Source organism: Panthera pardus, unplaced genomic scaffold, assembly GCF_024362965.1.
Source record: "Panthera pardus isolate Hobbes unplaced genomic scaffold, ASM2436296v1 HiC_scaffold_13, whole genome shotgun sequence".
Classification (NCBI taxonomy): domain Eukaryota; kingdom Metazoa; phylum Chordata; class Mammalia; order Carnivora; family Felidae; genus Panthera; species Panthera pardus.
Window position 1 is genome coordinate 160,487,288 of NW_026526688.1, and position 27,946 is coordinate 160,515,233.

A 27,946-nucleotide genomic window follows, 5' to 3' on the forward strand; every position below is an offset into this window, starting at 1 on the left:
AATATTCTTATGTATGAGGAGTTGAAAGTTAGGTTATACTGGCTTTAGGCCAAATACAGATTGAATTGATTAACAAATAACCATTATATAGGGTTTAAAGTAATCCATTTGAAAAATGAATTTAATATTTGTGAGAAGGTTCAATTCAAGCCATGCCCTTAAAATGAAACTGTTACAGGTAACTACATGTCTCGGATGTACTTTCATTTTCTTCCACTTGGCATCTTTACATTTTGAGAAAATGTATCTTAGTCACGTTTCTCACTCTCGATGACACATTTGTCACCTTTTGTGTCCCCTGTTGTCTTGTTCCGTATGTTCACTTTTAAACAAAATATATATTTTGTAAAGGAGATGACCAGATGTGTGTACAGGAGAATCTTCCAGATGTACATTTTCATAGTGGAAAACTGATTCTCACAGAGTAGGTTTCCTCCGTCCAAATCATTTTTGCATGAAGTCTGGAAGCAGGCAGACTCTGAGAATTGCAGGTTCTCAGGATGGTCTCCTTGCTGGCAGCTGGTGATGGAGCTGACGCCCTAAGAACAGTGTTCTTCAACGTAGCATAGAGCTACCATATTTCATTCAGTGTCTTAGCTTACTCTCCAGGTTCTTTGAAGTGCTCTCCAAGGGCTGTATTACCTAACACCTTTCTCGTTCTTTTTTGGTCTGGAGCAAGTACAGTGGGTAAAAGCAAAACCAAAACCAAACAAGTAGGAAACCGTCTTTATGCTCAATGCTGAGAAGCTTTTGTGCTCATCATGTGTGTGTGTTCGTGTCTCTCAGTCGTCTGTCGTGCATCCGTTACTGCAGCTTGTTCCTCACCTGCATGAGAGAAGAACGAAGAGATTCAGACTGGACGTACGTAACACAGACCGCATGCTTGCCTTGCCGCTCTTTGTGGGACCAGTAATTCCCAGTCGTGGTGGTTTGTAAGGTCCTCCTTTTCAGGCTAAGCCCAACATAAACACCCAGTTGGCCTGTGGAAGAGCGTCTGTTGGCAGAACCGTTTTCACTCAGGAAGAAGAGAACTGTTCCCCCTCCCCATGTTATGTCCCTTTGGGTTCAAGCTGGGGGCCAATGAGGAAAACTGGGGTTAGATTCCCTTCCGGGGCTGTGACCCTCCCAGGGAGGAGACCTATTCTTGGTTGAAGGGAGGACACAGCAGCGTGCCTAGTCGCTAGGTAGGAAATAGGAGAAAAGATGAAGGACAATTCATTGCCCTCCGTGTGCGGTTGGCAACTGGCTAGGACAGTAAGCTTTCTATCCAAGTCTTAAAATGTTAGGAAGAGTAAGGCTCGTGAAGTAAATATATCAGAAATTAAATGCAGGCACTTTGGTTTTTCAAATTAAAAATATGGCCCAAATCCAGTATCTATGTTTAAGATGAATACAACTGACTTTTAACACATTTTTAACTAGAAATTGTGGCATTTTTATTGTCATTGAAAAGGAATTCTAAATCTCTCGATGAGAAAAGTTTCTAGGTATTATTTTAAGTGATGCCTTACTTTGTTGTGATGCATTACAGTTTTAAGTCTTATATTACCTCAGTTTATTCTTTTCGCAACTCTGTTAATACACAACTCTTGTCCCCAGTTTACTAAAGGGGAAACAACTCAGAATAAAGATCTTTCCCAAGACGATGCTAGTAAGTGAGTTTAGAGATTACAGCAGAACTTTCTGACTCCTGGTCTAGGCAAATATTTTTTTTCATTATGCTGTTCTTTTTATTGTCTAATCTTGGATACTTCTGGTTTTTTTTCTTAAGATTTTATTTTAGGGGCGCCTGGGTGGCTCAGTCGGTTAAATGTCTGACTTCAGCTTAGGCCATGATCTTGTGGTTTGTGAATTTGAGACCCGCGTCTGGCTCTTACTGTCAGCGCTGAGCCTGCTTTGGATCCTGTCTCCCTCTCTCTTTGTCCCTCCCTCTCTCTCTCTCTGTGTGTGTCTCTCAAAAATAAATAAACATTAAAAAAATTATTAGAAAAATAAAAGACCTTATTTTTAAGTAACGTCCACACCCAACATGGGGCTCAAACTTGCAACCCCACAATCAACAATCAAAATGCTCTTTTGACAGGGCCAGCCAGGCACCCCAGATACTTCTATTATTTTATTGTTAGGTTTTCCCTTAATTTAAGTATCATGTTAATTTTATTCTTAAAATCCTACCAAAAGTCTTCAAATACTTTTAAAAATGCATATGGTTTAGGCAAAGAAATTCCTCAAAATTTATTTTTATGGTCACTACTTCCCTCCTAAATCTTCACATTCTTAAACTAAGCTTCCATCAAGGAAGACAATGCTGTTGCCAATTTGAATAAGAAATGTCAGAGGAACTCCAGCCTCTTAAAATTTTGGGATTTCCAGTATGAAAAAAAAAATGTTGTCAACAAACTTTCTAGAAATAATACACACTTTTTTGAATTAACTTTTACTTTCTGAAGACTTTGCTTGACTTATGAATAGTGTAAGATTCCAATTTAAAGATCCAGTTTCTTAAAATACACCAGCAAATGATTAGTTTACTATATCGCTTCAGTGTCATTGTTTACCAAAGCTAAACACTCAGTACTGTGGCCAATTAGGTACTTTGTCTGGATGTTCCACGTTGAGTGAGACTCTGTTTCCAGAAAACTAGCTGCATAAGTGACCTCTTAACTTAGCAGAATATCCTGTTGGACAAATCACTCCTGAAAGTATTTTGCAACAAGCCAAGTTTCACAGGAACCGATGAAAGAAAAGAGTGTAAGACATGAATAGAAAAAAAAATTACAGTAGGGTGTCAGCTTTCTGGGCCTATATCACCTAATTTTAAAACAGATTTTTGGTAGTGAAATGTTTTGTGTTCTTAAAGAAAAGGAGTTTTCAGATCTTAGTGTATTCAAACACTTTTCTTAAATGTTCTTTGCTAGACATCCTCACTTCCAAACCTACATCTTTTTTATTCCTACTTCCCAAATTCTTTTATATGCAGTTCTATCTCTAAATAATAAGACTAAAAAGACCTGTGTGTTTGGGCTTGAAGATTTTAAATTTTGCCACTATTTACGTTACATTTTTCCCTGCCTTTTTTTTTCTTATATAATATATATATATATTTCTAATATGTAGAATATATAAATATATATATAGATATATATATCTGTATAGAATCTTGTATGAAATATAATATGTCTTATATAGAATATATAAATATATATATTTTTAATATATATAACTTTTCTTATATAAACATATAAATATATAGTTTCTATGTGAACATTTAAAAAATAAAGTTTCTTCATTTAGTATTTCTGAGAGAGAGAGAGAGAGAGAGAACGCACAAGAGGGGAAGGGGCAGAGAGAGGGAGACACAGAATTGGGAAGCAGGCTCCAAGCTTTGAGCTGTAGCACAGAGCCTGATGGGGGCTCAAACTCACGAACTACAAGTTCATGACCTGAGCTAAAGTCGGTGGCTTAACCGACTGAGCCACCCAGGTGCCCCTCTATAAGTATATTTTAAATATTAAGTAATTTGGAGAGTTTATAATCAGGATGAGAATTAGATACAAAATATTGAGAATTTAAGATCTATTTGTTGTAAAGCAAGTATTGCAGAATTTATTTTTATTTTCTTTTAAGTTTATTGATTTATTTGAATAATCTCTACACCCAGCATAGGGCTCGAACTCATGACCCCAAGATCAAGGGTCACATTCTCTTCTGACTGAGCCATCCAGGTACCCCAAATCAATAAGGGATTTCAGAATATTAATAGATGTCAGGGCTGTTTCTTAGAATTTAAATATATGATTATACTTATATTACAGAATAATTTTAAAAGGTCTTGATGACAGATTTCATAGTGATTGCCATCCTGACACTTTTATAATAAATTGTTGAAAATAGGAAGCTATAATAACCAATTTTATGAAAACCATAAAATATTAAATATTTTTGCCATTGTTTACAATGCAATTAAAAAAATTTTTTTAATGTTTATTTATTTTTGAGACAGAGAGAGAGACAGAGCTTGAGCGGGGGAGGGACAGAGAGAGAGGGAGACATAGAATCTGAAGCAGGCTCCAGGCTCTGAGCTGTCAGCACAGAGCCGGATGCGGAGCTCGAACTTGTGAAACAGGAGATCATGACCGGAGCTGAAGTCGGCTGCCCCTAAAAATGAAGTGTTTTAAGAAAAGAAGTACTTCAAAATATACCCATTTTGAATAATTTGTTTGTTTCCATTTGGTATTTTTTTCATTATAATATCTGTGAATATGTTATATTGGGAAAATCTCTACTCGTCTCATTGAATAAATATAGTTTACCAAAGTTGTCCCTCAATTTTAATTTCAATTCCTTATAGAAATATAGTGTATTTTAGCTCTGACACAATTCCATTTTATATTTTCCCTGTTCAAGTGTTAGCACATACAGTATGTATTTTAAAGGAAATATTTCATTCAAACAAAATTAGATATAGTTAATTATCTATGAACTGTCATTTCTCATTCTACTTACCGATGAATATACATACAACTGATGAACTTCCTAGAAGCGGTTATGTTGATAAGGAAATTATTTTATTAGTTATTTAAAAAAAAATTTTAAAGTAAACTCTATTCCCAACATGGGGCTCAAACTCATGACCCTGAGATCAAGAGTGGCACGTTCTATCAATTGAGCCAGCCACCCCTAGGAAATTATTTTAAAATATAACATCCTGGCGATTTTGCTAGTTGAAAATTCTTCAGGTATACATACAAAGATTACTTATTGGTATGAATTATGTACTCAAGCCCTTGATTCCCTCTTTGTTTAATTATGATAGCTGAAAATACCTTTGAGCTTCACTATACTCTCAAGAAGAATTTTCACTTATTTTTACTGTTAGTTGATTTGTAATGCCCTCATTTTCTCTTCCAGGAAGAATTCCAAGGTCCTATTGCAAGCCAAGTTCGGAGACAGTTTTTATTCAGGGTATGCAAATACTGTATTTAAAAAAAAAAATTCAATATTAAAATTGAAAAATACCCTGTGCATTTATTTACACTAAGTTGAAGTTTGTTTATAGATATCTGACATCAGGTATTATAGTCTGAGGTTAACTTCTTCCACCACCGTATTGTTTTAATGTTATGGTACCTCTGATCTTTTCTTTAATCCACTCTACATGTTTGTAAATACCCCAAATTTCACCCATTAAACAGTTTAGTTCTAAAATTTCGTGTGCAGAAAATGAGTATCTTAAAGATGCATTATTCCTTAAGTTCCAAAGAAATATTTACTAAATATTTGATTCAGGAGATACTGGAAGAATTATGACTGTTTTCATGTTTTTAAAAGTAAAACAATCAACTATACTAGAGGTTGTAAGTAGAAAAACTTTGTAATTGCATTTAGTGTTTTGTATGTCCAAATTGTCTGTGAAATGTGAGTTTCTTTCTAAGTAGTTACACTTGCCAAAAAAATGTTTGTATCCTTACTACATTACCAGAGATTTTTTTTATTCATTTATTTAGCAACTATTTTTTGAATTTCTACTGGGTGCTGGGCAATGTTCCAAAGGTTAGAAGTATGCAGATAGATAGGATTCCATTCTTATACTCTAAGAGTTTACAGCTTAATACAGGAAACTGATAAATAAACAAATACAAATTACTATGTTAAATGCACCTTCAGTTCAGGGGCTGTGGGTTCTTTTTCTTTTCCTTCATATCCTTTTCTTTTCTTTTCTTTTCTTTTCTTTTCTTTTCTTTTCTTTTCTTTTTTAATCAATTAATTTGTTTTGAGAGAGAGAGAGACAGAGCCAGAGACAGAGAAAGGGAGAGACAATCCCAAGAAGGCTCTGTGCTGTCAGTGTAGAGACCGGCTCAGGGTTCAAACTCATTAACCATGCCTTGAGATCATGACCTGAGCCAACATCAAGAGTTGGATGCTTAACCTACTGAGCCCACAGGTGCCCACAGGGCTGTGGTTTCTAAAAGAAATGCACTTAACCCAGGTCAGAGAGTGGAGGAGGTACAGAGAAGGTTTTAAGAGCTGAATTTGAAGAATCAACATGAATTAACTAGTGAAATAATTAACTAAGGAATTTCAACTTTATTATTAAGTTAAGAAGAGCTATATGGTAAGATTTGCATTTTGGAAACTAACTCTAACAATGAAGTGGAGAACGGATGGAAAGATGAGCAAACTAGATAAAAGAAGAAATAATAATACCCGTCGAAATCATTAGGTTGCTTTGTATGAAAATTAACTTCATTCCTTAGTTTACTGATTTATTTCTAATTTATTATTTTCTAGCCACGCAATGGAAGAAGGTCAGAAGGTTACATTTAAAATGGTATGTGCTTCTGGGTGTTGTATGGAAACCAATCTGACAATAAATTTCATATATTGAAAAAAAAAAAAGATAAAATAAAAAAAAAATGGTATGTGCTTCACAATTCAACCCAGTTTGAAAATTTCTGTCATTTTCAGATATTCACAAATTAAGCTTTGCTCAGTATATTTCTATTACTTGATTGTGTGTGCACATAAACATTAATAATATTAATATTAATAATGCACATACCATTATAGGGGCCGTGGGGGCTTTATATGATGGAAAATGTCCGTATTTGAGGGACAGATGTGCTGCCATGTGTTCCTCAGACTGATGTGGGGAACAAAGGCAAAAGAAAAAGTTAAATTTCCTTACAACTTAACAGTCCACTGACAAGTCCTTGAGACAGGCAGAGTGACCTTCTTCTAGGAACTCAACTGCCTCAATGTCAATACTTTGCTAAAGGCAAAAGAGAATCTTAGCTTAACATTAACCTCACTTCTAGGATCCTGTAAGTCTCCTTTAACATAAAAAAATTCCTTTAGAAATTTTCTTCATCTCTACCCCCTCCAGACATATATGTTAGCGACCATACTCCAAGCATATGGCCCCCTGATATACATCTGAAGGGTCTCATGATTAAGGTTTTACTAGACAGTAATAAATGACCTTTTCCTAACAACAGCTAGCCCCTCAAGGTCCTGGAAATCTTGCTTCCGAATTCCTTAGAGACTTACACTACCCCTAGCCCCCTCCCAATTTGAAAGTATATAATCAGCCACTCCTCACATCTGCAATGCAGCCTTTTCTGCTCACGGGTCCTGTCGGTGTTTGAATGAAACCCCATTTTTTGCACAAAAGATGCCTCAAGAATTTTTTTCCTGATCATTCCCCCCTGAACCCCAACATTTTCATATGAAGACTATACCACAATAGTCCTCACTGTTTCAGAGACATTGACCTTATCATCATTTATTGGGCAAGTAATATGTCAGAGGTTGTCTCTTATTGTGATGATCAGTGTCCACCATAATGGGTCAGAACTTACAGACTGAATGCATTTCTGTCTTCCAAGTGACCTGTATTCAAAGATTCTTTATAAAAGCTGTAATTTACCATTTCTAGAGAACTAAGAAAACGTGGGAAGACATGAGAGCATGACTTCTACTTTGGGACTCAGTTTTCCACATCAATGTTGGAGATAGTAGACATCTCCAACATGGATAGCCCTACATATTTAATAAATTTGTTAATCCTAGTATCTTATTAGGCTGTGAATTTTGAAATTAAACCCAATGCAGGTTGATAAATTTACACCATGCAAATAAAAGTATATTCTATTAACTTTATATAATCTTAAATGCAGATTTTGTGCTTAGCATGTTTTTGCAAATATATTTTTCATATCACCATCTCAACCCTTAAATACATAGTTAGCTTAAGAATATTAAATTTCTTAATACTTTCTCATGAAAACAAAAATCAAAATGTACTATTTCTAACTAATGAAGATAATACCAAAAAATTTACAATATCTAGAAAATAAAGAGATAATAAAAATACTGCATGTTAAAACTTATGGGGCTCTGCCAAAGCCATATTCAGTAGAAAATACAAGGCTTTAAATACTGTCAAGCAAGAAAGAATGAGTGAATTAAGGATTTACTTTAAAAAGTTAAAAAACAACAACAAGGTGAACCTCAGGAGAACAAAAGGAAGAAAATTATAAAATGAAAAATGAAATTAATAAATTATAAAATAGTAAAACAGAATAATTGGTAAAGCAAAATCTGATTATTTGCAAAAAATAAAATAAAATAAACTAGCCTAACTGGCCCACCCTAATCAAGAAAAAAAAGGAGAAACCATAAACATGCAAAAATACAAATGAAAGTAAGGACATTAAAACAGATATAGAGGAAATGGAAACCATAAGAGAGTATTTTGTAAATCTTGTGCCTACCCATTTGAAAACCGGAATAAAATGGAGGATCGTCTGGTAAGGTAGATACTACCAAAATTGTCTTCAGAAGAAAGAAAAAAAATCTGAACAGACTAATGGCCATTGGAAAAAATTGAAAACGTTATCTAGAAACTCCCTGCTCAAAAGTACTAGACCAATGGATTTTGAACTTTTACAGCTCAGCGATGGAAGAAAATCTCAAAATATTTTTTATGAAGCCAGCAAATACTAATACCAAAACCTTATAAAAGTAGTATATAAAAAGAAACTATAGGTCAATTCTATTTATAAATATCAATGCAAAAATGTTAAAGAAATACTAGTAAATTGCATTCAGCCGTATATTTTAAAAATTATATAACTCCAAAAAAGTGAAGTTTGTTCCAACAACTCAGGATGGTTCAACATCAGGAATTCTTTTACAATATGTTCACCATTAGAAGAAAAATTATTTAATCATCTCAAAATTCCACATCAATTTCTGATGTTTTATTTTATTTTTGTCCATTTTTTTTTTAACTTTAGAGAGATGGAGAGAGAGAGCTCGTGCACAAGCTGGGAGAGGACAGAGAGAGAGAGAGAGAGAGAGACAGAATCTTAAGCAGGCTTCACGCTTAGCATGGAGCCCAATCCCACAACCCTGGGATCATAACCTGAGCCAAAATCAAGAGTCAGACGCTCAACCAACTGAGCCATTCAGGCGTTCCCAATTTCTGATGTTTTAAAAGAACATCTTCTAGAAAGAGATGAATCTTTATTAACGTTATTTATATAATGGTCTCAAAGTCAGTAGCAGTCTTAATAGTAAAACACTTTGAAGAATTTCTGTTGAAATGTCAGGAACAAAACAGGGATGCTCTGTTACCTCTTATTTAATGTAGTTCTTATGCATTAGCCAATTCAGTAGACAAGAAAGAAATAAAAGAGACAAATATTGAAAAAGTGAAGAAAATTTTAATGTGCTCATGGGGCAAAATTAGGAACTTAAATTTTTGGACTATATTTGGCATTAATTCCTATTTTAGCAAAGGCCTGTTATATTCACATCAGAAATATGAACAAATATATTCTTTTAAAAAAATTTTTTAAGGTTTATTTTTGAGAGAGAGAGAGAAAGAGAGAGAGAGAGAGAGAGAGAGTATTTGTGTGAGCAGGGGAGGGGCAGAGAGAGAAAGGAAGACACAGAATCCGAAGCAGGCTCCAGGCTCTGAGCTGTCAGCACAGAGCCTGACATGGGGCTCGAACTCAGAACTATAAGATCATGACCTGAGCTGAAGTCAGATGCTTAACCGACTGAGCCACCCAGGTGCCCCTGAGCAAATATATTCTTAATTTTTTATTTTTTTAAGGAGCTAAGACCAAAGGGTCAATGGAAAAGAAGCTATGCTTTATAATATTACAAAGATAGAGATATTTATAAAATGTGGACAAAAAATAGTTTAATACTAATTGAAAAAAATGTCTGTGATTGTAACACCAAACCAAGTGGTAGAGTCTTCACAAATGTGAAATGGAGATTAATCTATGATTTGGTTAATTTAGTTAAAAATTCTCTCTGAATTTGACAAAAATTGCTTTATTTGGATTGTTTTCAAGATTAGGGTTTACACAGACTAACTTAAGATTTCGTTATATTGTGTCATAAACAGCTCAATAATCATTTTTTGTTTTTTTTTCATCTGATTATATGAGATCTTTCTCTGTCTTGATGACTTCTATTTACTTAGAAAATGGTTAGACATTTTAAAAAATGGTTAGACATAAAATGGAATTTGATTTAATTGCACATACAAAAGGAAATAAATAAATGAGGAATAACTGTGCAAATTTTAAAATATTTTATTCTTAGATCTTACTGGCATCAATGAGCTTTAGGAAACCACTTTTATATAGTTAAATACTGTATAAAGTTTTGGGAAATACACATAGAACGAGTGTTCTATCAGAGAGAGATTAATAACTAAAACTATACAGACTGAAGAATAGCTGAGAAATGGCCCTGATGTCAATTTTATCATACATGAAGAAATATTTATAGAAATGTCTGTATGCTAACATTGCCTACCCTCCTTCACAGACTCATTTATACTTGACTCTAAACTTAATTTTTGTTTTTATACAGGACCAACAATTTTCCACAGAAGCAGCAAAATGTTGACATTTTGTTTTCTTCTCAAAAACAATCCTTGCTAAACTTACTGTATTTGACAATCCCTGTGTTGTAAACATATTCAATAAAAGTTGGTTGAGATTATAAAATGTTTAATTTGTCAAAAATTTTAAAAACCTTAAAATATTTTTTTCTTAGATAATAAAGCTGTACATAATGATGTTCCTTAGATCCCTGCAGCTTTTGACAGTACAGTTGACCCTTGAACAACATGGGTTTGAATTGCAAGGTCCACTTATACAAGGACTTTTTCAAAAAATACAGTACAGTAATGTAAATGTATTTTCTCTTATTATTTTGTTAATAACACTTTCTTTTCTGTAGTTCACTTTATTGTAAGAATACAGCATATATTACATATAACATACAAAATATGTGTTAATCGATTATGTTATTGGTAAGGCATCTGGTCAACAGTAGGCTATTAGTAGTTAAGTTTGGGGAGGGTCAAAAGTTGTGCTAGGATTTTGATGCATGGGAGGACCCTCCTAACCCCTGTGTTATTCAGAGTCAACTGTACTGATACACATGCTTTTTTGTTATTTTTATTAAAGGCACTCAGAAGAGAGCTGACTTTTAATGAGCTGTTTTAGTTTATCCTATTTGGATTTCATCAGTGACAAAGTAACCAACTCTTATAATACCATAGTGTCCAGTAACTTACTCTCTTAGAATGTGAATACCAACTAAAACTACACTAGTTGAAGTTGGCCATGATCCATCAAATAGTCCAATAAGTAAGTTCTGATTTATCTGCTGTACAATAAATATCTGATTACTACAAACATATCAGGGGGTTAGCTTTTTCTACCAACAAGTAGTGTTCAACTTATCTCAAAATAAGCCATTTCACTCTGCAACATCTGAAAGGCAACCAGTGTCATCCATTACCAGAAAGAAAACAGTGTCACCAGTAGAGGATCATGAACACACTTGGAAAACATTTTACATCAAATTAGTGCTTATTGGACACAGAATTAACCTCAGATGGATGTTGAGATTATTTCCATTCAGGTTCCCCTGGGTTTTTCCCTTCTCACTTCCCTCTTGGATAACCTCCTCCACCACAAAGCAGGCTGGCTGGTTAGAGGAGGGTGACTCTAGAATAGGGAGGATTAGTAACTCAACTAGCTAGGGTTTTGGATGGTCAAAATAAAACCAGTTGAATATTAATTTAAGCAGCAGTTCCTCAGGCCTCTCAGAAATACAGAGAGACTTAGGTTATTTACATTTTAGGGTTCCCAGGATATAAAGAAAAAGGAAGAAGAAGAAAAAATACCAAAACATGGTTACAAAAATTGTGGGATGTTCTACAATATTTTATATTTAACAAATTAATATTTTATATACAAACACAACATGTAGGCTACCAGGAGTATAAGATTTTCATTAAATATTAACTGGGCACTACAGGTGGAACGGTCTAATAGTGAACCCGAGTTTAAAATTGTGTCACTAAAAACATTTTTTTCTTCTTTTCCAAATCCTACCAGTATATCTCTGTGACCATGTATATAACCTTATTTGGTGATAATATCAAATATTTTCCTCACGTTCCTGGCAGCTACCAGTAAACATCCTTTCCTTAACCTAACCACCAAGGAATCCACCTGTGTAGGCTTTCTACGTAAAGCCAGAACTCCTGTCTTCTAAGGCAGTGGGTTTTTAGATAGGGGTGGAGAACCATTTGAGAATCTGATGAAAGCTCTGGTCCTAAACGCCCAAGACCCCCAACACAAACCTACGCATACAACGAAATGATGCACATTTGGGGTCTGTGAGCTAGTGGTCCCCTAAAATCCATCCAAATATAGTCTATGGGCTCCTCTGAAGGGTTCTCTCCCCAGGATTTGGTTCTTTCTTCATGAAGACAGGACTCAGGAGTTGAAGGGTGCCAGAGGCTCTGAGACAACGATTGCCGATTTGGTGGTGGTGGAAGGAGGGATGGGAGGAATATGAGCACCAGTACTAACAGGTAAGGCACCACTCAGTACACAGGCCCCAGGCAGGACCTGGTGCATTCTCACAGCCAGCCCCTAGGCCACGCCTCCACGTTGCCCGGCAACAGAGCCGCGCTGGGTGCACCAGGGAAGGAGGCCCTTGTTCTCCCCTCCCCCTCCTGCCCCCTCTTCCGGGCGGTGGAAACCACTAGGCCTTCGGCGGGCTCGCCTCCAACCTGAGGGAGACTTAGGGTGTCAGGAAGACACCGCCGCCACGTGACGAGCGAAGGGGAACACCATGCAGGTGGGCACGCACAGGGGTCCCCGGCTAAACCTAGAGTGAGCACCAACGGGGTGGGGAGGCCCACAGCGGGTGGGTTCTAACGTTTGTTCGGGTAAGGGCTACGTTTTGTGTGCGTCTCTGTCAAGATTTGACCCCCAGGAGAATACCATTTCTCAACGCTCAAGACTTCTGTTTGTCTCTGGAAGAAGTTTTTAGAGTTTTTGGGATTGAATTTTACGCCTGCATCCTGGAAATCTTAACTGCTGCACTATTTCTCACTTGAGAAATAGACCAGCAACTGGAGCCCAAGTGTAATTCAGTTTAAGTATTCGGCTCCGCTACCTTAAAAAAAGATCAGAACGGAAACCCAGGAGTTGCATCTGTCTCAAGAAAGACCAGCTGTCCCTGGAGTTTCTCCTACTGGATTGCAAAAAGCTCTGTTAGGCTTCCATTTAGTCCTTAGAAGGCTGCTCCTCTAACGCTTCCTTATTAAACCGAAGCCTGTGCCTTTGTTTCTTTTATCAGAGTAAAATTCTCACTTTCTGACTTTCAGAAACATCTTCTTCCCATCTGCTCCCCCAAATTAAAACCACTGTAATTTCTCTTGTTTTACATATTTTATTTTTATTTGCATATACTGTGTAAGTTATTAGAATATTTTGAACATAAATTACACATAATTTTTAATGAATAGTCCTTTTGTGTTAATAATAGATTCCTAGCAAATACATTTTATCCAATCTGTAAAAACGTTGTGAATCTGTCTGGATTTATACCTGCTCTTCAAGAAATAAGCCAAAATATAATTGAGTGAAGTTAACAGCACGTTAACCTTTGTTCATTTATTCATCAATTTACTCGACATCCAGTTATTCAGTGTTTATGTTTAGTTCTGGACTTACTCTAAAAGAGCTTAGTATGGGGGAATAAGAGGGAGACAGATGTAACCATTTGTGGTATGATAAATGTCACAGTAGTTTTAACACAGAGATTGTGGTACCTATTTCTACTAGAAGAAATTTCATAGATAATTTCTAAAACTGAAGACAAGAATAAATTAAAGAGCATTTACTGTTAAATCCCATTGTGATGAACTCCTAGATCAGTTAAGGAAGAGCAGAAAGGTATACATAAAACCATAAGAATGTGGTATCATGAATATCCAGAAAGACCATTTTAACAAGAAAGGAATGAGACAGTCTCTCCAATTCTGCTTAAGAGATCGAATACAATGAATATTCATTGAAATGAACAAGATGGTGCTTGTAGGTGACATTATCTAGAGCACTTTTGGTGGTATTAGAAGCAAAAGCTAACTTTGGAGTGGGTTGAAGAGTAAGTGGGAAGTGGGAGTGGTTATAGTTTATATAGACAATTGTTTCAAGAAGTTTAACTATGAAGGAGAAAAGAGAAGATGGTAGGGGATGTCAAGTGCAGAGGGAGTTTTTTTAATAAGGTATTGCTGGAATTTTTGGTAATAGTGAGCTAGATTATTTGGACCAACTCTCCCTCTGCATACAAGTAAAAATACTGGCTAACACGTAAAACATATTTCCTTAAAAGCATCAAGGAGTAAGAAACTATGATAGTAGGATATGATGCTAAGAAACTATGAGACCAAAGTTGAAGGGAAACTGGAAAACCAGGTAAATGGATTTCCAGAACTCCAAAACCTCTTTTACCCTGAAGGCATTAGCAGTTTGTGTTTTGGTCCCAGGTGTAATCCACAGAGAAGGAACCAAAGGGGTATTGTCCACTAAAGTATGGAAGACTAATAGTATGAACAAGAGATAAACTCATGTTCAGGAGAATTCAGGGAAAGTTGTCTTGATGCTTAGTGAAACAGGGCAGAAAAAGAAAAGGAATAATACTGTTCCCAAGAAGTTGTGGCCCAATACAGAAATCACATGGATTACAACCTAAGTTATATTGTCTGGGTGGTCCAGCAAACCTCAAATTATGAATTTGATATATATTAGTCATATACGTATATACATACACACGTAAAAATACCTTAGTGTCTATACATGACTAGAAGAAATAAAAACTCCTCTGTAGAGGAATATATCTTTATCTTAGACCTCAAACAATTCCCTCAGGTAAGTTCTCAAGGACAGCAAACCGAAATCAGTCAAAAGTAACCAAGCACACAAGGAAACAGGGTACCATGAACATGAACCAACAAAAACAGACCTATAGAGACTTTTGTTATCAGAATGATCAGAAACGGGTTCCAAAACAATTATGATTATTAGTTTAAAAAAGTAAAAGACTAGATTGAAATTATCTGCAGGACATAGTGAGCTTAAAATTTGATTAAGACATTTCTATACACTATAATGAATAATCCAAAAGAAAATTAAGAAAGCAATGGCCTGGATATTTGCATCGAAAAGAGTAAAATACTTAGGAATACATGTGACCAAGGAGGCAAAAGACTTGTACACTGAAAACTACAAAACATTGCTTAAATTAAAGAACACATAAGTAAAAAACATTCCATATTCTTGGATCGGAAGACTTAAATTGTTAATATGTCAATATTTCCCAAAACAATCTCCAGATTCAGTGTAATTCCTACCAAAATTCCAATGACATTTTTTGTAAAAACAGAAAAACACATCTTAAAATTCATATGAAATCGTAGGAGACCCAAAATAGCCCAAACAGTCTTTTAACGGATGAGCAAAATTGGAGGACCCAATATCTGTTTTCAAAATATAGTAGCAGTATATGTGTATGTAAAGCAGCAGTAATCAAAACCATGTGGTATTGACAGACAGACAGACAGACATATGAACCAATGGAATAGAATAGAGAGCCCAGAAAGAAACCCTCACATTTTGGTCAAACGATTTACAACAACAGTGCCAAAACCATTCAAGTGAAAGGCAAACTGGACATCCACATGCAAAAGAATGAAGTTGGGCTTCTAGCTCACATTATTAACAAAAATTAACTGAAAAAGGATCAAAGGACCCAGGGCCCAGGATAAGGGATTGCCAGGATCAGATCAACAGAAGCAGGATTCAGGGCTGAAGCAGCAAAGAGTTGAAGACATGGAAAGAATTTGAAGACATCCAGGTAGCAAGGAAGGGTTCTCCAAGGCCTGAAGACTAAAGCAACACACTGACCTTTGGTACGATGTAAGTTCAGGGTGAAACTTTCTCTATAAGCCTCTAAAGAGGCTTAAGAGGTTTAGTGACTAAGAAATAGTACTCCTGGTTGACAACAGAAGCAAACCCTTTTTGAAGGAAATTTTCAGTTTGAACCCAAAAGCACCCACATTTTAAAAGAAATATGATCTTGGGGCGCCTGGGTGGCTCAGTCGGTTAAACGGCCGACTTCGGCTCAGGTCATGATCTCACGGTCCGTGGGTTCGAGCCCCGCGTCGGGCTCTGTGCTGAAAGCTCGGAGCCTGGAGCCTGTTTCGGATTCTGTGTCTCCCTCTCTCTGACCCTCCCCCGTTCATGCTCTGTCTCTCTCTGTCTCAAAAATAAATAAATGTTAAAAAAATTTTTTTTAAAGAAATATGATCTCAAAATAATCACATAAGAAGACTACTATGAATGTTAAACAAAGGCAAAAAAACCAACAGATTTAGATTTTTAAGGACTGCATAGTTTGCAATTGCCAAATACAAAATCCCTGTTATTGAAGTGTTCAAAGAAATGGAAAATGAGATTACAAAGATGAGTTTATATAGGAAACTATCAAGAATGAACAAACAGCCTAAGTGTCCATTAAGAAATGAATGAATAAAGAAGATGTGGTATACACACACACACACACACACACACACACACACACACACACACTGGAATATTATTCAGCCATAAAAAATGAAATATTGCCATTTGCAACAACATGGATGAATCAAGAGAGTATAATGCTAGGTGAAATAAGACAGAGAAAGGCAAATATCATATGATTTCACTAATATGTGGAACTTAGAGAAACAAATGAACTAAGAAAAAAAGAGATGAACCAAAAACCAAACTTTTAACTATAGAGAACGAACTGGTGGTTACCAAAGGGAAGGTGGTAGGGGGTGAATGGGTGAAGTAGATGATGGGGATTAGGAGGATACTTACCACAATGAGGACTGAGTAATATGTAGAACTGTTGAATCACTGTATTGTACACCTGAAATTAATATAACACTGTATGTTAACTATACTGGCATTAAATTTTTAAATAAATGAATAAATAAATACTTAGATGAAAATACCAAAAAAAAAAAAAATGACAGATAAGGGAATAGAAAGGAACTTCTAGAAATGGAGTAAAGCTGAAGTAAAAAGCTGAATGGACCTCTTAATTTCTTTGCTGAATACTAAACTAAAATTGTTTCTAAATTTTGCTATTATGAATACTGCTGTGGTGAACATCAGAACAGGAATTTAAAAAAACTGTGTTCTATATATAGAGAGAGCGTGTACAAATGGAGGAAACGGATAGTGGGAGAGAGAGAATCTTAAGCAGGCTCCATGCTCAGCGTAGAGCATGACATGGAGCTTGATCCCATGACCTGAGCTTCAATCGAGAGTCAGAAGCTCAACCAACTGAGCCACCCAAGCACCCCTAGAACAGGGGTATTTTTTTACATTTTTGATTAATTTTTAATAAAGATTTCTAGAAGCTAAGAAAAAAATATAAAAGCCCTTGAATGGATAGGTATATTAGTTTTCTTTTACGATGTAGCTAAATAGCCCTGAATTTAGCAGCTTAAAACAATAAATATTTATTATCTCATAGTTTCTGGGGGTCAGAAATTTGTGAGTGGCTTAGTCAGGTGGCTCTGGCTCAAAGAGTAAATGAGAGTACAATTCAGATATCAGCTAGGGCTGCAGTATCTGCTTCCAACATGACTCACTCACATGACTGTTGGCAGGAGGCCTTGGTTTCCCACCACTTGGACTTTTTTTTTTTTTTTAACATTTATTTATTTTTGAGACAGAGAGAGGCAGAGCATGAACGGGGGAGGGTCAGAGAAAGAGGGAGACACAGAATCTGAAACAGGCTCCAGGCTCTGAACTGTCAGCACAGAGCCCAACGCGGGGCTCGAACTCATGGACCGCAAGATCATGACCTGAGCCGAAGTTGGACGCTTAACCGACTGAGTCACCCAGGCGCCCCCACTTGGACTTTTCAATACGGCTTTTTGATGGAATGAATTGTGTCTCTCCAAAATTCATATGTTGAGACCCTAACCCCAAATGTGACTATATTTGGAAGTAGGATTCTTAAGGAGATAATTAAGGTTAAATGAAGTCATAAGGGTAGGGACTGGTGTCCTTCTGACAATCTGAAAGGACTGGTATCCTTATGAGTAAGGGACACCAGAGCATTCTCTCTCTCAGTCTCTCTCTCTTTCTCTCTCTCTCTTTCTCTCCCTCCCTCCAAATTTCTCTGTGCACAGAGAAAAGTGCATGTGAGAACAGAGCAAGAAGGTGGCCACTTGAAAGCCAGGTTTCTCACTAGAAATCAACCCTGCCTGGTACCTTGATCTGGGACTTGCATCTTCCAGAACTGTGAGAAAATAAATTTCTATTTAAGCCACCCAGTCTTATATTCTGTTATGGAAGCCCACACAGACTAACACAGGCTGCTTGAGTGTCCTCACAACATGGCAGTTTCTTTTCCCCAGAGCAAGAGATGAATGTTTAAAATGCTTTAAATGCTGGAGGGGAAAACTGTCAAACCAAAATTCTATATCCAGCTAACCTATCCATCCAAAAAACTGGGGGAAAATAGTTATTTTCAGAAATATGAAAACTGGGAGAATTAGTTGCCAGCAGACCTTAACTATAAGAAATGCTTAAGGGTGTTTATTCGGGCTGAAGGGAAATGACACCAGAGGGAAAACTGGATCTAAAGAAAGGAGTGAAGAGCACCATATATGGTAAATATGTGGATAAGTACTAATAACTATATTTTTTCTCTTAATTCCCTTAACATTATAATTCTTTAAGGCAGAAATTATAACCTTGTATTAAGGGTTTTCAAATATATGTAGATGTTAATATATTTAACAGCAGTAAAGCAAAGGATGGGATAGTGGTAAATGTAACTAGGCAAGGTTCCCATATTTTTTCTTTTTAATGTTTATTTATTTTTGAAAGAGGGAGAGACAGCATGAGCAGGGGAGGGGCAGAGAAAGAGAGAGGGAGACACAGAACTGAAGTAGGCTTCAGCCTCTGAGCTGTCAGCACAGAGCCATCAGGCTCTAACTCATGAACCATGAGATCATGACCTGAGCTGAAGTTGGATGCGTAACCAACTGAGCCACCCAGGCACCCCCAATTTCCCATATTTTATGTGAAGTAGTACAATATTAAATCTAGGTAGACTGTAATAAGTTAAAGATACCCAATATAATTTCTAGAGCAATTATTAAAATCATAATGCAAAGGTGTATACCTAAAAAGCCAGTGGCAAACAATGATATTCTAAAAACTACTTAATTAACCAAAAGAAGGCAAGAAAGAAATAGAGGAACAAAAAAGTAAATGAGACTAAAACAGGAAAATAGTAGCTCTAAATCTAATATTAACAATTATATTAAATATTAATGGACTAAATACTTCAAAAAGCAGAGATTGTCAGAATGGAAAAGCAACACACAACTGTATACTGCTGAGACACTTTATTATTTTATTTTATTATTATTTTTTAAGATTTAAATTCCTGCATAGTTAACATATAGTGTTATATTAGTTTCATGGGTACAATATAGTGATTCAACAGTTCCATATATTACTCAGTGCTCATCAAGATGTGTACTCTTAATCCCCTTCACCTATTTCACCCGTCCCCACCCCACTTCCCCCTGGTAATCATCTGATTGTTCTCTATAGTTAAGAGTAGGTTTTTTGATTGGTCTTTTTTTGTTTGTTTGTTTCTTTCTTTCTTAAATTTGACATAAAAATGAAAGCATATGGTATTTTTCTTTCTCTAATGGACTTATTTCATTTTAGCATTATACTCTATAGAGCCATCCGTGTTGTTGCAAATGGCAAGATTTCATTCTTTTTATGGATGAGTAATATTCCTTTGTGTGTGTGTACGTGTTTGTGTATCCCACTTCTTTATCCATTCAACTATTGACAGACACTTGGGGCGCTTCCATAGTTTGGCTATTATAAATAACGTTGCAAGAAACATTGGAGTGCATATATCCCTTCAAATTAGTATTTTCATATTCTTAATACACAATAGTGTGATTACTAGGTCATAGGATAGTTCTTGAGGAACCTCCATACTGTCTTCCACAGTGGGGGCACCAATTTACATAACCACCAACAAAGTGCAAGCCTTCCCTTTTTTCCCCATCCTTGCCAACACTTGCAATTTCTTATCTTTTTGATAATAGCCAGTCTGACAAGTGTGAGATTATATCTCATTGTGGTTTTGATTTGCATTTCCCTGATGATGAGTGATGTTGAGCATCTTTTCATGTGTCTGTTGGCCATCTGTACATCTTCTGTAGAGAAATGTCTGTTTATGTCTTCTGTTCATTTTTTAATTGCATTTTTTTGGTGTTGAGCTATATAAGTTATTTGTAATTTTGGATACTAACACTTTTTTGGATATGTCATTTGCAAATATCTTTTCCCATTCAGTAGCTTGTTGTTTAGTTTTGTTGGCATTTCCTTTGGTGTACAGAAGCCTTTTATTTTGATGTAGTCCCAACAGTTTATTTTTTGCATTTGTTTCCCATGCCTCAGGGGACCTACCTAGAAAAATATTGCTATGGCCAGTGTCAGAGAAATTACTGTCTGTCCTGTCTAGGATTTTTATGGTTTCAGGTCTCACATTTAGGTACTTTATTCATTTCGAGTTTATTTTTATGTATGGTGTAAGAAAATGGCCTAGTTTCACTCTTTTGCATGTTGCTGTCTAGTTTTCCCAGCACCATTTGTTGAAGAGACTATCTTTCTCTCATTGCATATTTTTGCCTCCTTTGTCAATGATTGATTGACCATATAATTGTGGGTTTATTCCTGGACTTTCTATTCTGTTCCATTGACCTATGTGTCTAATTTTATGCCAGTGCCATACTGTTTTGATTACTACAGCTGTGTAATGAAACTTGAGGTCTGGAGTTGTGATACTTCCAGTTTTGTTTTTCTTTTTCAAGATTGCTTTGGCTGACCCTGACCCTGAATAGGGTCTTTTGTTGTGCCATACAAATTTTAGGATTGTTTGTTCTAGTTCTGTGAAAAATGTTGGTATTTTGATAGAGATTGCATTAAATCTGTTGATTGCTTTGGGTAGTGTAGACCTTTTAACAATATTTGGTTTTCTAACTCATGAGCATGGAACATCTTTCCATTTATTTGTGTCATCTTAAAAGAGACACAGTTTGAATACATAAAGCAGAACACATAAAGCAAAAACTAACATAATTCAAGGGATAAATAGACAAATCCACAATCATAATGTGAGATTTTAAAACCCCTCCTCTTAGTAATTTATAGAAAAACTAGATATAAAAATTGCTAACAAAATAGAAGATTTGAACAAACCTGTCAATCATCCATTGATTTATAGAGAAATATACCTATCAGTGGCAGAATGCATGCTTTTTTCAAGCATTCACTAAGATACATCATATACTGGGTCATAAAACAAGTCAATGCGTGTCAAAAAATCAAAATCTTAACGAAGTATGTTTTCTAACCAAAGAGAATTAAATTAGAAAGTATTAATAAGATACCTAGAATAGTTGAAATTACTGGAAAATTAAACAACATCCTTCCAAATAACTAAGATGTCAGTAAAAAATTATAAAAGAGATTGGGAATATTTTTAATTGAATGATAATAATGGTACAGCAAACCAAAATTTGTAGGGTGCAGCTAAGAAAATTGTTAATGGGGAAATACATAGCTGTAAGTGGCTGTATTAGAAAAGAAAGGTTCATAGTCAATAATCTAAGCTTTACCTTAGGGTATAAAAAAAGAGCAAAATATAATTGGTAGGACCCTCATTTAAAATGTTTGTATTATCTGTCAAGAGTTTCAAGAGTTTCCCTTTTTCATTTCTAGTATTGGTTATTTGTGCCTTCTTGCTTTTTTTTTTTTTTTTTTTTTTTGGTCAGTTTTGGTAAGTGTTTATCAATTTCATTAATATTCTCTAAGAACCAATTTTTGGCCTTGTTAATCCTATTATATATTAAGTTTTCAACTCATCAATTTCTACTTTCACTCTTTTTATCTTTGATTTATTTTGATTTTCTTTTTCCAACTTCTTTGGTTGGATGTTTATATCTTAATTTTTAAACTTTTCATTTTATAAAATATCAAATTAAGGATATAAAATTTATTTTATGAACTGCTTTAGTTGCAGCCCACATATTTTTTTGTTGTTTGGCTTTACTTTTTATCATTCAATTCCTAATGCTTTTAAATTCCCATTGTGTTTTTTTCTCTGACCCATGGATTATTTAGAAAGTGTTTTCTTAATTCCAAATATATGATGATCTCCTAGTTATCATTTTCTTACTGATTTCTGTCTCTGGTCACAGTGCCGAAGTCTGTGAGCCTTTTTTAGATTTCTCAGCTTCTTGGCCTCTTCCATAATTGGTAGTTGATCCACGGGGAATGGCCTCAAACATGGAGCTCCTCTCTAGCTCTCCTTCTCATCTAAGATCTTCTCCTGATAATTTTCTTCACTGCCTTATTGATTCTCCAGTGCTTTCAGATTGATTTTCATCAATTTCGTTCAATTTTACTAGATGTTCTCAGCAAAAGGTTTGATTCAAATGATCTAGTCTACCATTACCAAGTGCAGAATTCCTACTGATGCTGGTATTTTATTATTAGGAGACATATAAAGAATAGGGATTGAAGATCTCAGGGATAGAGTGACCAGTAATAGACAAAGTGGGGACAGACAAACAAAACTTTGGCCAAAGAATAGGATGAAAGGAGAAATAAGATGATACTTGTCTGTCATTTATTATTGCATAACAAACTATAACAAACTTGGTGGCTTAAAACAACACATTTACTGTATCAGAGTTTTTATGGGTCTTGATCTAGGCTTTGCTTAGCTGGGCCCTCTTCTCCAGAGTCTCCCACAAGGTTGCAATGAAAGTGTCAGCCAAAGCTGGGGTCTTATTTATTTATTTATTTATTTATTTATTAATGTTTATTTGTTTTTGAGAGAGAGAGACAGAGAGAGACAGAATGTGAGTGGGGGAAGGGCAGAGAGAGAAAGAGGGAGACACAGAATCTGAAGCAGGCTCCAGGCTTTGAGCTGTCAGCACAGAGCCATCCGACTCTAACTTGTGAACCATGAGATCATGACCTGAGCTGAAGTTGGATGCTTAACTGACTGAATCACCCACATACCCCGCTGGGATCTCATTTAAAGGTACAACAGAGGAGGAATCCATTTTTAAGTTCATTTACATGGTATTTGGCAGAATTCAGTTCTTTGGGGCTATTTGACTAAGAACCTCAATGTCTAGCTGATTGTTGGTTACATTTCCCTTGTTGCATAGTTCTCTCCATAAGGCACTTCCCAATATAGCAGCTTGCTTTATCATAGCTAACCAGTGTGAAGAGTGCTGGCAAGATGGAAGTTATAATATTATGGAGAATAATAATAGAAATTACATTCTTTCATCTTTGCCATGTTCTGTTGGTTAGAAGCATGCCACAGTTCCCACCCATAGTCAAGGAGAGGGAGTTGTGCAGAGATGTGAATACCAGAATGTGGAGATCATTTAAGGTCATCAAATAATTTGTCACAGTATTTTCTCATATGTATAATTAAATTCTCCCTTCCTCTGGAAATATCAGGGGAAATGGACAGCAAACTAGAAATAAAAGAGTTAATATATTACAACCTCTGGAAAAGGAGCAAATAAAATATCGAAGGCTAAGTAACAAGGAAAACAAGGTTAGCTTTCATAGAAAGAAACTATTTTTTTTTATTATTTATTTTTGAGAGCAAGAGAGACAGAGTGTGAGTGGGGCAGGGGCAGAGAGCGAGGAAGACACAGAATCCAAAGCAGGCTCGAGGCTCCAAGCTGTCAGCACAGAGCCCGACGTGGGGATTGAACTTGCAGACCATGAGATCATGACCTGAGCCGAAGTTGGACATGCAACCGTCTGAGCCACCCAGGCGCCCTGAAAGAAATTATTATTAGACAGAAATTAAACTATGGAAAAATTCCTAGCCTCTTCTAACATTTAACCTGGGAGTACGAGTCCCTTGAAGCTAATTGGTTGAAAAGAGAAGCGTGTTCACCTGGAGGTATTAAATGCCTATGTAGAAAAACAAAACAGTATTTTTGCATGATGTTAATTGGTTTTGCCTAATATAGTCATGAGAGAATTTTCCATGATTTATGAGTTTACTTCATTAATATTTGATATATGTGTTCCAAATTGATTTTTTATTAAACATCTCAGGGTAACTTTGAGGGTAGAGGATGTATCTTATCTATCAAAGTATGTAGTACCACTTGTGCTGGGAAGTGAGGAAAAAGTAGGCCACTTTGTTCTATACTTTGAAACTAATTATTCCGTTATCTGTAGAGTTCATGAACAATTGCATAGTTGAAAATGTTATATATCAATTTTACATGTACATATTAAAATGCACAACTGTGTTAATAGATTTTCTATTTTTTTATAGGATCCAAATGAAGATACAGAATGGAATGAAATTTTAAGAGATTTTGGCATTCTTCCTCCAAAAGAAGAGCCAAAAGATGAAATTGAAGAAATGGTTTTACGTTTACAAAAAGAAGCAATGGGTATAGTTGTGCATTTAGTGGGCTGGATGAGGAGATAATGATAGAGAAAGTGTATTTCATAAACTAAGAGGGAGAGAAGACATTAGAAATCCCACCCATACTTTTGAAATTAGGGTGCTGACACCTAAAATTTTTAATTCATATGTCAAAAGTCACAAGCTAGTTAGTAACAGAGCTGAAACATCCTGGTTTATAACCTAGTGAGCTTTTTTCTCTGCCATCTTCCTCTACCTTGTGATTACCTTCTATTTTGATCATATATATAGTATGCATTATGTGTTAAGACTTTCAAGTACTTGGGAAGTCTAAATTTATGGTGTCTAACTGATGTTCACATCTACTTTAAATGTAGTCTGGTAGTTCTGTGAATTCAGAGCAGGAATCACAGTAAATAAAACCAAAGCAGTCAGCTATAAAATAGCTTTATATATTGGAGAACCTGCAACATTAAAGATATTCTTTATTTCTATTTATTTCTATATTGTTTTTTCTAACCATATGATTATAAAGTAAAAAATGAGTTCTAAATAATTCAGTTATCTAAAATTTATTTTGTTTTAGTTAAACCTTATGAAAAGATGACTCTTGCACAGTTGAAGGAAGCTGAAGATGAATTTGATGAAGAAGATCTGAGAGCTATTGAAATATATAGGTATAGTGATTTATTTGGGCAACTTAAGAGTTTTTTTAATATTTATTTTTTTGAGAGAGAGAGAGAGAGGAACAGAGCATGAGCAGGGGAGGGGCAGAAAGAGAGGGAGACGCAGAATCAAGCTGGCTCCAGGCTTCAAGTTGTTAGCACAGAGCCTGATATGGGGCTTGAACTCACAGACCACAAGATCATGACCTGAGCTGAAATTGGATGCTTAATGGACTGAGCCACCCAGGTGCCCCAACTTATGAGTTTTTGAATGGAGAAGTATTATAAGAATGAAATTTAAAAGGCTCTATTTTTTCTACAGAATAGATTTTTAAAAAGAACAAAAGTAATTTTTAAAAATTTTTATTTATTTTGAGAGAGAGAGAGCAGGTGAGCAGAGAAAAGGCAGAGAGAGAGGGAGAAAGAGAATCCCAATTGGGCTCCACACTGTCAGCACAGAGCCTGATGCAGGGCTTGATCTCACAAACTGTGCGATCATGGCCTAAGCCGAAATCAAGAGTTGGACACTTCCAGGTGCCCCAAGAACAAAACTAATTTTTAAGAACATTTTAATTTTTTAAAATTAAGCTTAATGCCCAGCATGAGGCTTGAACCCATGATCTTGAGATCAAGAGTCACATGCTCTACTAACTAAGCCAACCCGTACCCTTCAAGAACATTTTAAACCCACCTCACTTTATATAAGTGCAATAGTTTTTTTCCTGAATATTTTTTCCTTTGCTTAAGTAAAAAGCTATCCAGTAATACACAGTGGAACTTCATCAAGTTACATATAAGTAAAGTGGAAATATCAGTGAAAGGCCAATAAGAGCCACAGTTTTCCTTCTAGGATGATGTATATCATTTAATAAATAATTAATTACTACTCATAAATAAATTCTTTCTGAAATTAGAACAGGTATGTATATTTCCCAACTTATCCTGAAACTCAAGCCAGATAAAGAAATTTCAAAAACAGAATGGCACAGAAAAATATCTCTTATATATAGGATATATAGAATACATACGTATATAAAATATAGGCACAAAATTTTTAAACACAGTTTAGCAAATTAGGTCCAACAATTTAAAAAAAAGAACAATACATCCTGATCAAGTGGGATTGGTCCCAAGAATGCTGGTTTAACATGAAAAAAGCCCCAAGAAAAGTGAATTGGATTAGAAGTAGCAATAGTCTGGTAGCAATGAGTACACCTAGCTCTTAGCTCTTGTTTTACAAATGCTACTCTCTAATAATAGGAACCACTGTTCCTTGGAGGACTGCTTCATTCCACAGTGTGAGTTGAGAAAGTACAATATGAGTCAGGAGCATCATGTGGTGCCAGAAAGTAAAGAAATGCTGTAGAAAAAAAGTTTTTTAAAGGTATAGGAGCAAAACGAAAGATTTTTAAATGGTCATAGTTGGAACAACTTGAGCAACAAAATAAATAATCATAATACTGGATTATAAAATAAATATCCAGGACTCCCTTGTGATATAAATAACTGAAATGAACAAATTCAGAGAAAGTAACACTGAGGAAAATAGAAAAATCACCATCAGAACACCACAATAATAATTAATCCCCCATGGGCAAGATTTGCTGATAGATGCTGAAATGAGTCGGGAAATTTAAATAGAAACAGGATATTTTCATAATCTCAAAGTATCTCCCCCCAAATATTTAGTAATTATAAAAGAGGAAATAGTAAGTTTACAGTGTAGACTTTTGGCAGACTCCATCTTAGGAAATGACCAAGGTTAACATTAACAATAATATATTGGCATCAAGTAACTCCTGATATCATGCACTGTGGAGGACACATTACCTATGCAGTATCCTTGTCAATAATTTCATATCCTCAGTCTAATTATAAAAATATATCAGAGAAGCCCAAATTTGAGACATTTTCAAAAAACAACAGACTAGGTTCACATCAGGAAAGATGGCAGAATAGAAAGCTCTAGGGATCCATTTGTCCACCTAGATAATTATTGTACTAGAAGAAACAGTCTCAAGTGACAGCTTGGGAACTCTGGAGTCTATTTGAACACTTGTAGCTTCCAAGATAAAGTTTCGCTGGTAAACTGTAGTTAGTATTGGCTGATTTCAGTCCTTAGTGTGGTAATAGCTATCCATACCTTACCCCCAGCCCCATGGTAGGCAACTGTTTGGACAGCAGCCTGTGTTACTGAAAAAGCTTACTAAAGCCAGAGTGGACAGTAAAGACTTTGTCCTCAATATCAAGGTTCTGTGTTCTGATTATGAATTACTGCTTCTGAATGTGGAGATACAGGCACAAAGAGTGGTTGCTATGGTGTCAATTTTCACTGGCTCAGGTGGCTTCCAGAGGATATAAAGTAGCCACATCTGGTTGGTTGGTTGGTATTTGGACATTCAAAACAACTGTGTAAATGAGGGAATTTAGAAAGCCTTGGGAAAGACAAAAGCTCAGAAAGACCTGAGACAACCTTAATTCTTTCACCTCAGACTGATCTCTGGCACAGAGACACCATATAGTAATAAAAAAATAAATCATGGAAGGTAGGGATCTGATTTCTTAGAGTTACCACATTTATAAGAATCCAGTGTTGTTTTCAAATTACAAGGCATACAAAGAAACGTAAGTATTTCCAATTCAAAGGAACAAAAGAAATTGACACAAAGACAGGAAAGCATTATATGAACAAAGTGAGAATAACAATAAAGAGAGAAATTGTAAGAAGGAACCAAAAAGATATTCTAAGACTAAAAAGTACAATAAAAATTGAAATGAAACATATACTAGAGAGCTTCAAAAATCAGATTTGAACAAGCTGAAGAAAGAACAAATTTGAAGAGAAGACAATTGAAATTATG

General features: G+C 35.6%; 2 protein-coding genes and 1 long non-coding RNA gene across 9 annotated transcripts in view; 2 read left to right on the forward strand and 1 right to left on the reverse strand.

Annotated features, from left to right (window-relative positions):
• The window catches only part of NMU (neuromedin U), a 115,765-nt gene extending 105,228 nt beyond the window's left edge, over positions 1-10,537 (forward strand). For 3 of the 7 annotated variants that reach the window (XM_053901568.1, XM_053901570.1, XM_053901569.1), the window contains 5 exons: positions 787-861; positions 1,600-1,651; positions 4,912-4,965; positions 6,292-6,331; positions 10,399-10,537. In XM_053901568.1, coding sequence (XP_053757543.1) covers positions 787-861; positions 1,600-1,651; positions 4,912-4,965; positions 6,292-6,331; positions 10,399-10,501 — 324 coding nt within the window. In that variant the 3' untranslated portion in view covers positions 10,502-10,537. The remainder of the gene's footprint in view (positions 1-786; positions 862-1,599; positions 1,652-4,911; positions 4,966-6,291; positions 6,332-10,398) is intronic. The other 4 variants (XM_053901571.1, XM_053901573.1, XM_053901572.1 and 1 more) reach the window with 4 other exon arrangements.
• Positions 104-27,469, reverse strand: LOC109278933 (uncharacterized). Its single transcript, XR_002085930.2, has 3 exons — positions 27,229-27,469; positions 16,764-16,815; positions 104-825 (listed from the first exon to the last, which is right to left on the reverse strand). It is a non-coding gene; the product is annotated as an uncharacterized LOC109278933 (long non-coding RNA).
• Positions 12,517-27,946, forward strand: part of PDCL2 (phosducin like 2) — a 35,708-nt gene continuing 20,278 nt past the window's right edge. The window contains exons 1-3 of the mRNA XM_019469605.2: positions 12,517-12,690; positions 24,325-24,445; positions 25,007-25,097. Of these exons, the coding sequence (XP_019325150.2) occupies positions 12,685-12,690; positions 24,325-24,445; positions 25,007-25,097 (218 nt within the window). The 5' untranslated portion in view covers positions 12,517-12,684. The remainder of the gene's footprint in view (positions 12,691-24,324; positions 24,446-25,006; positions 25,098-27,946) is intronic.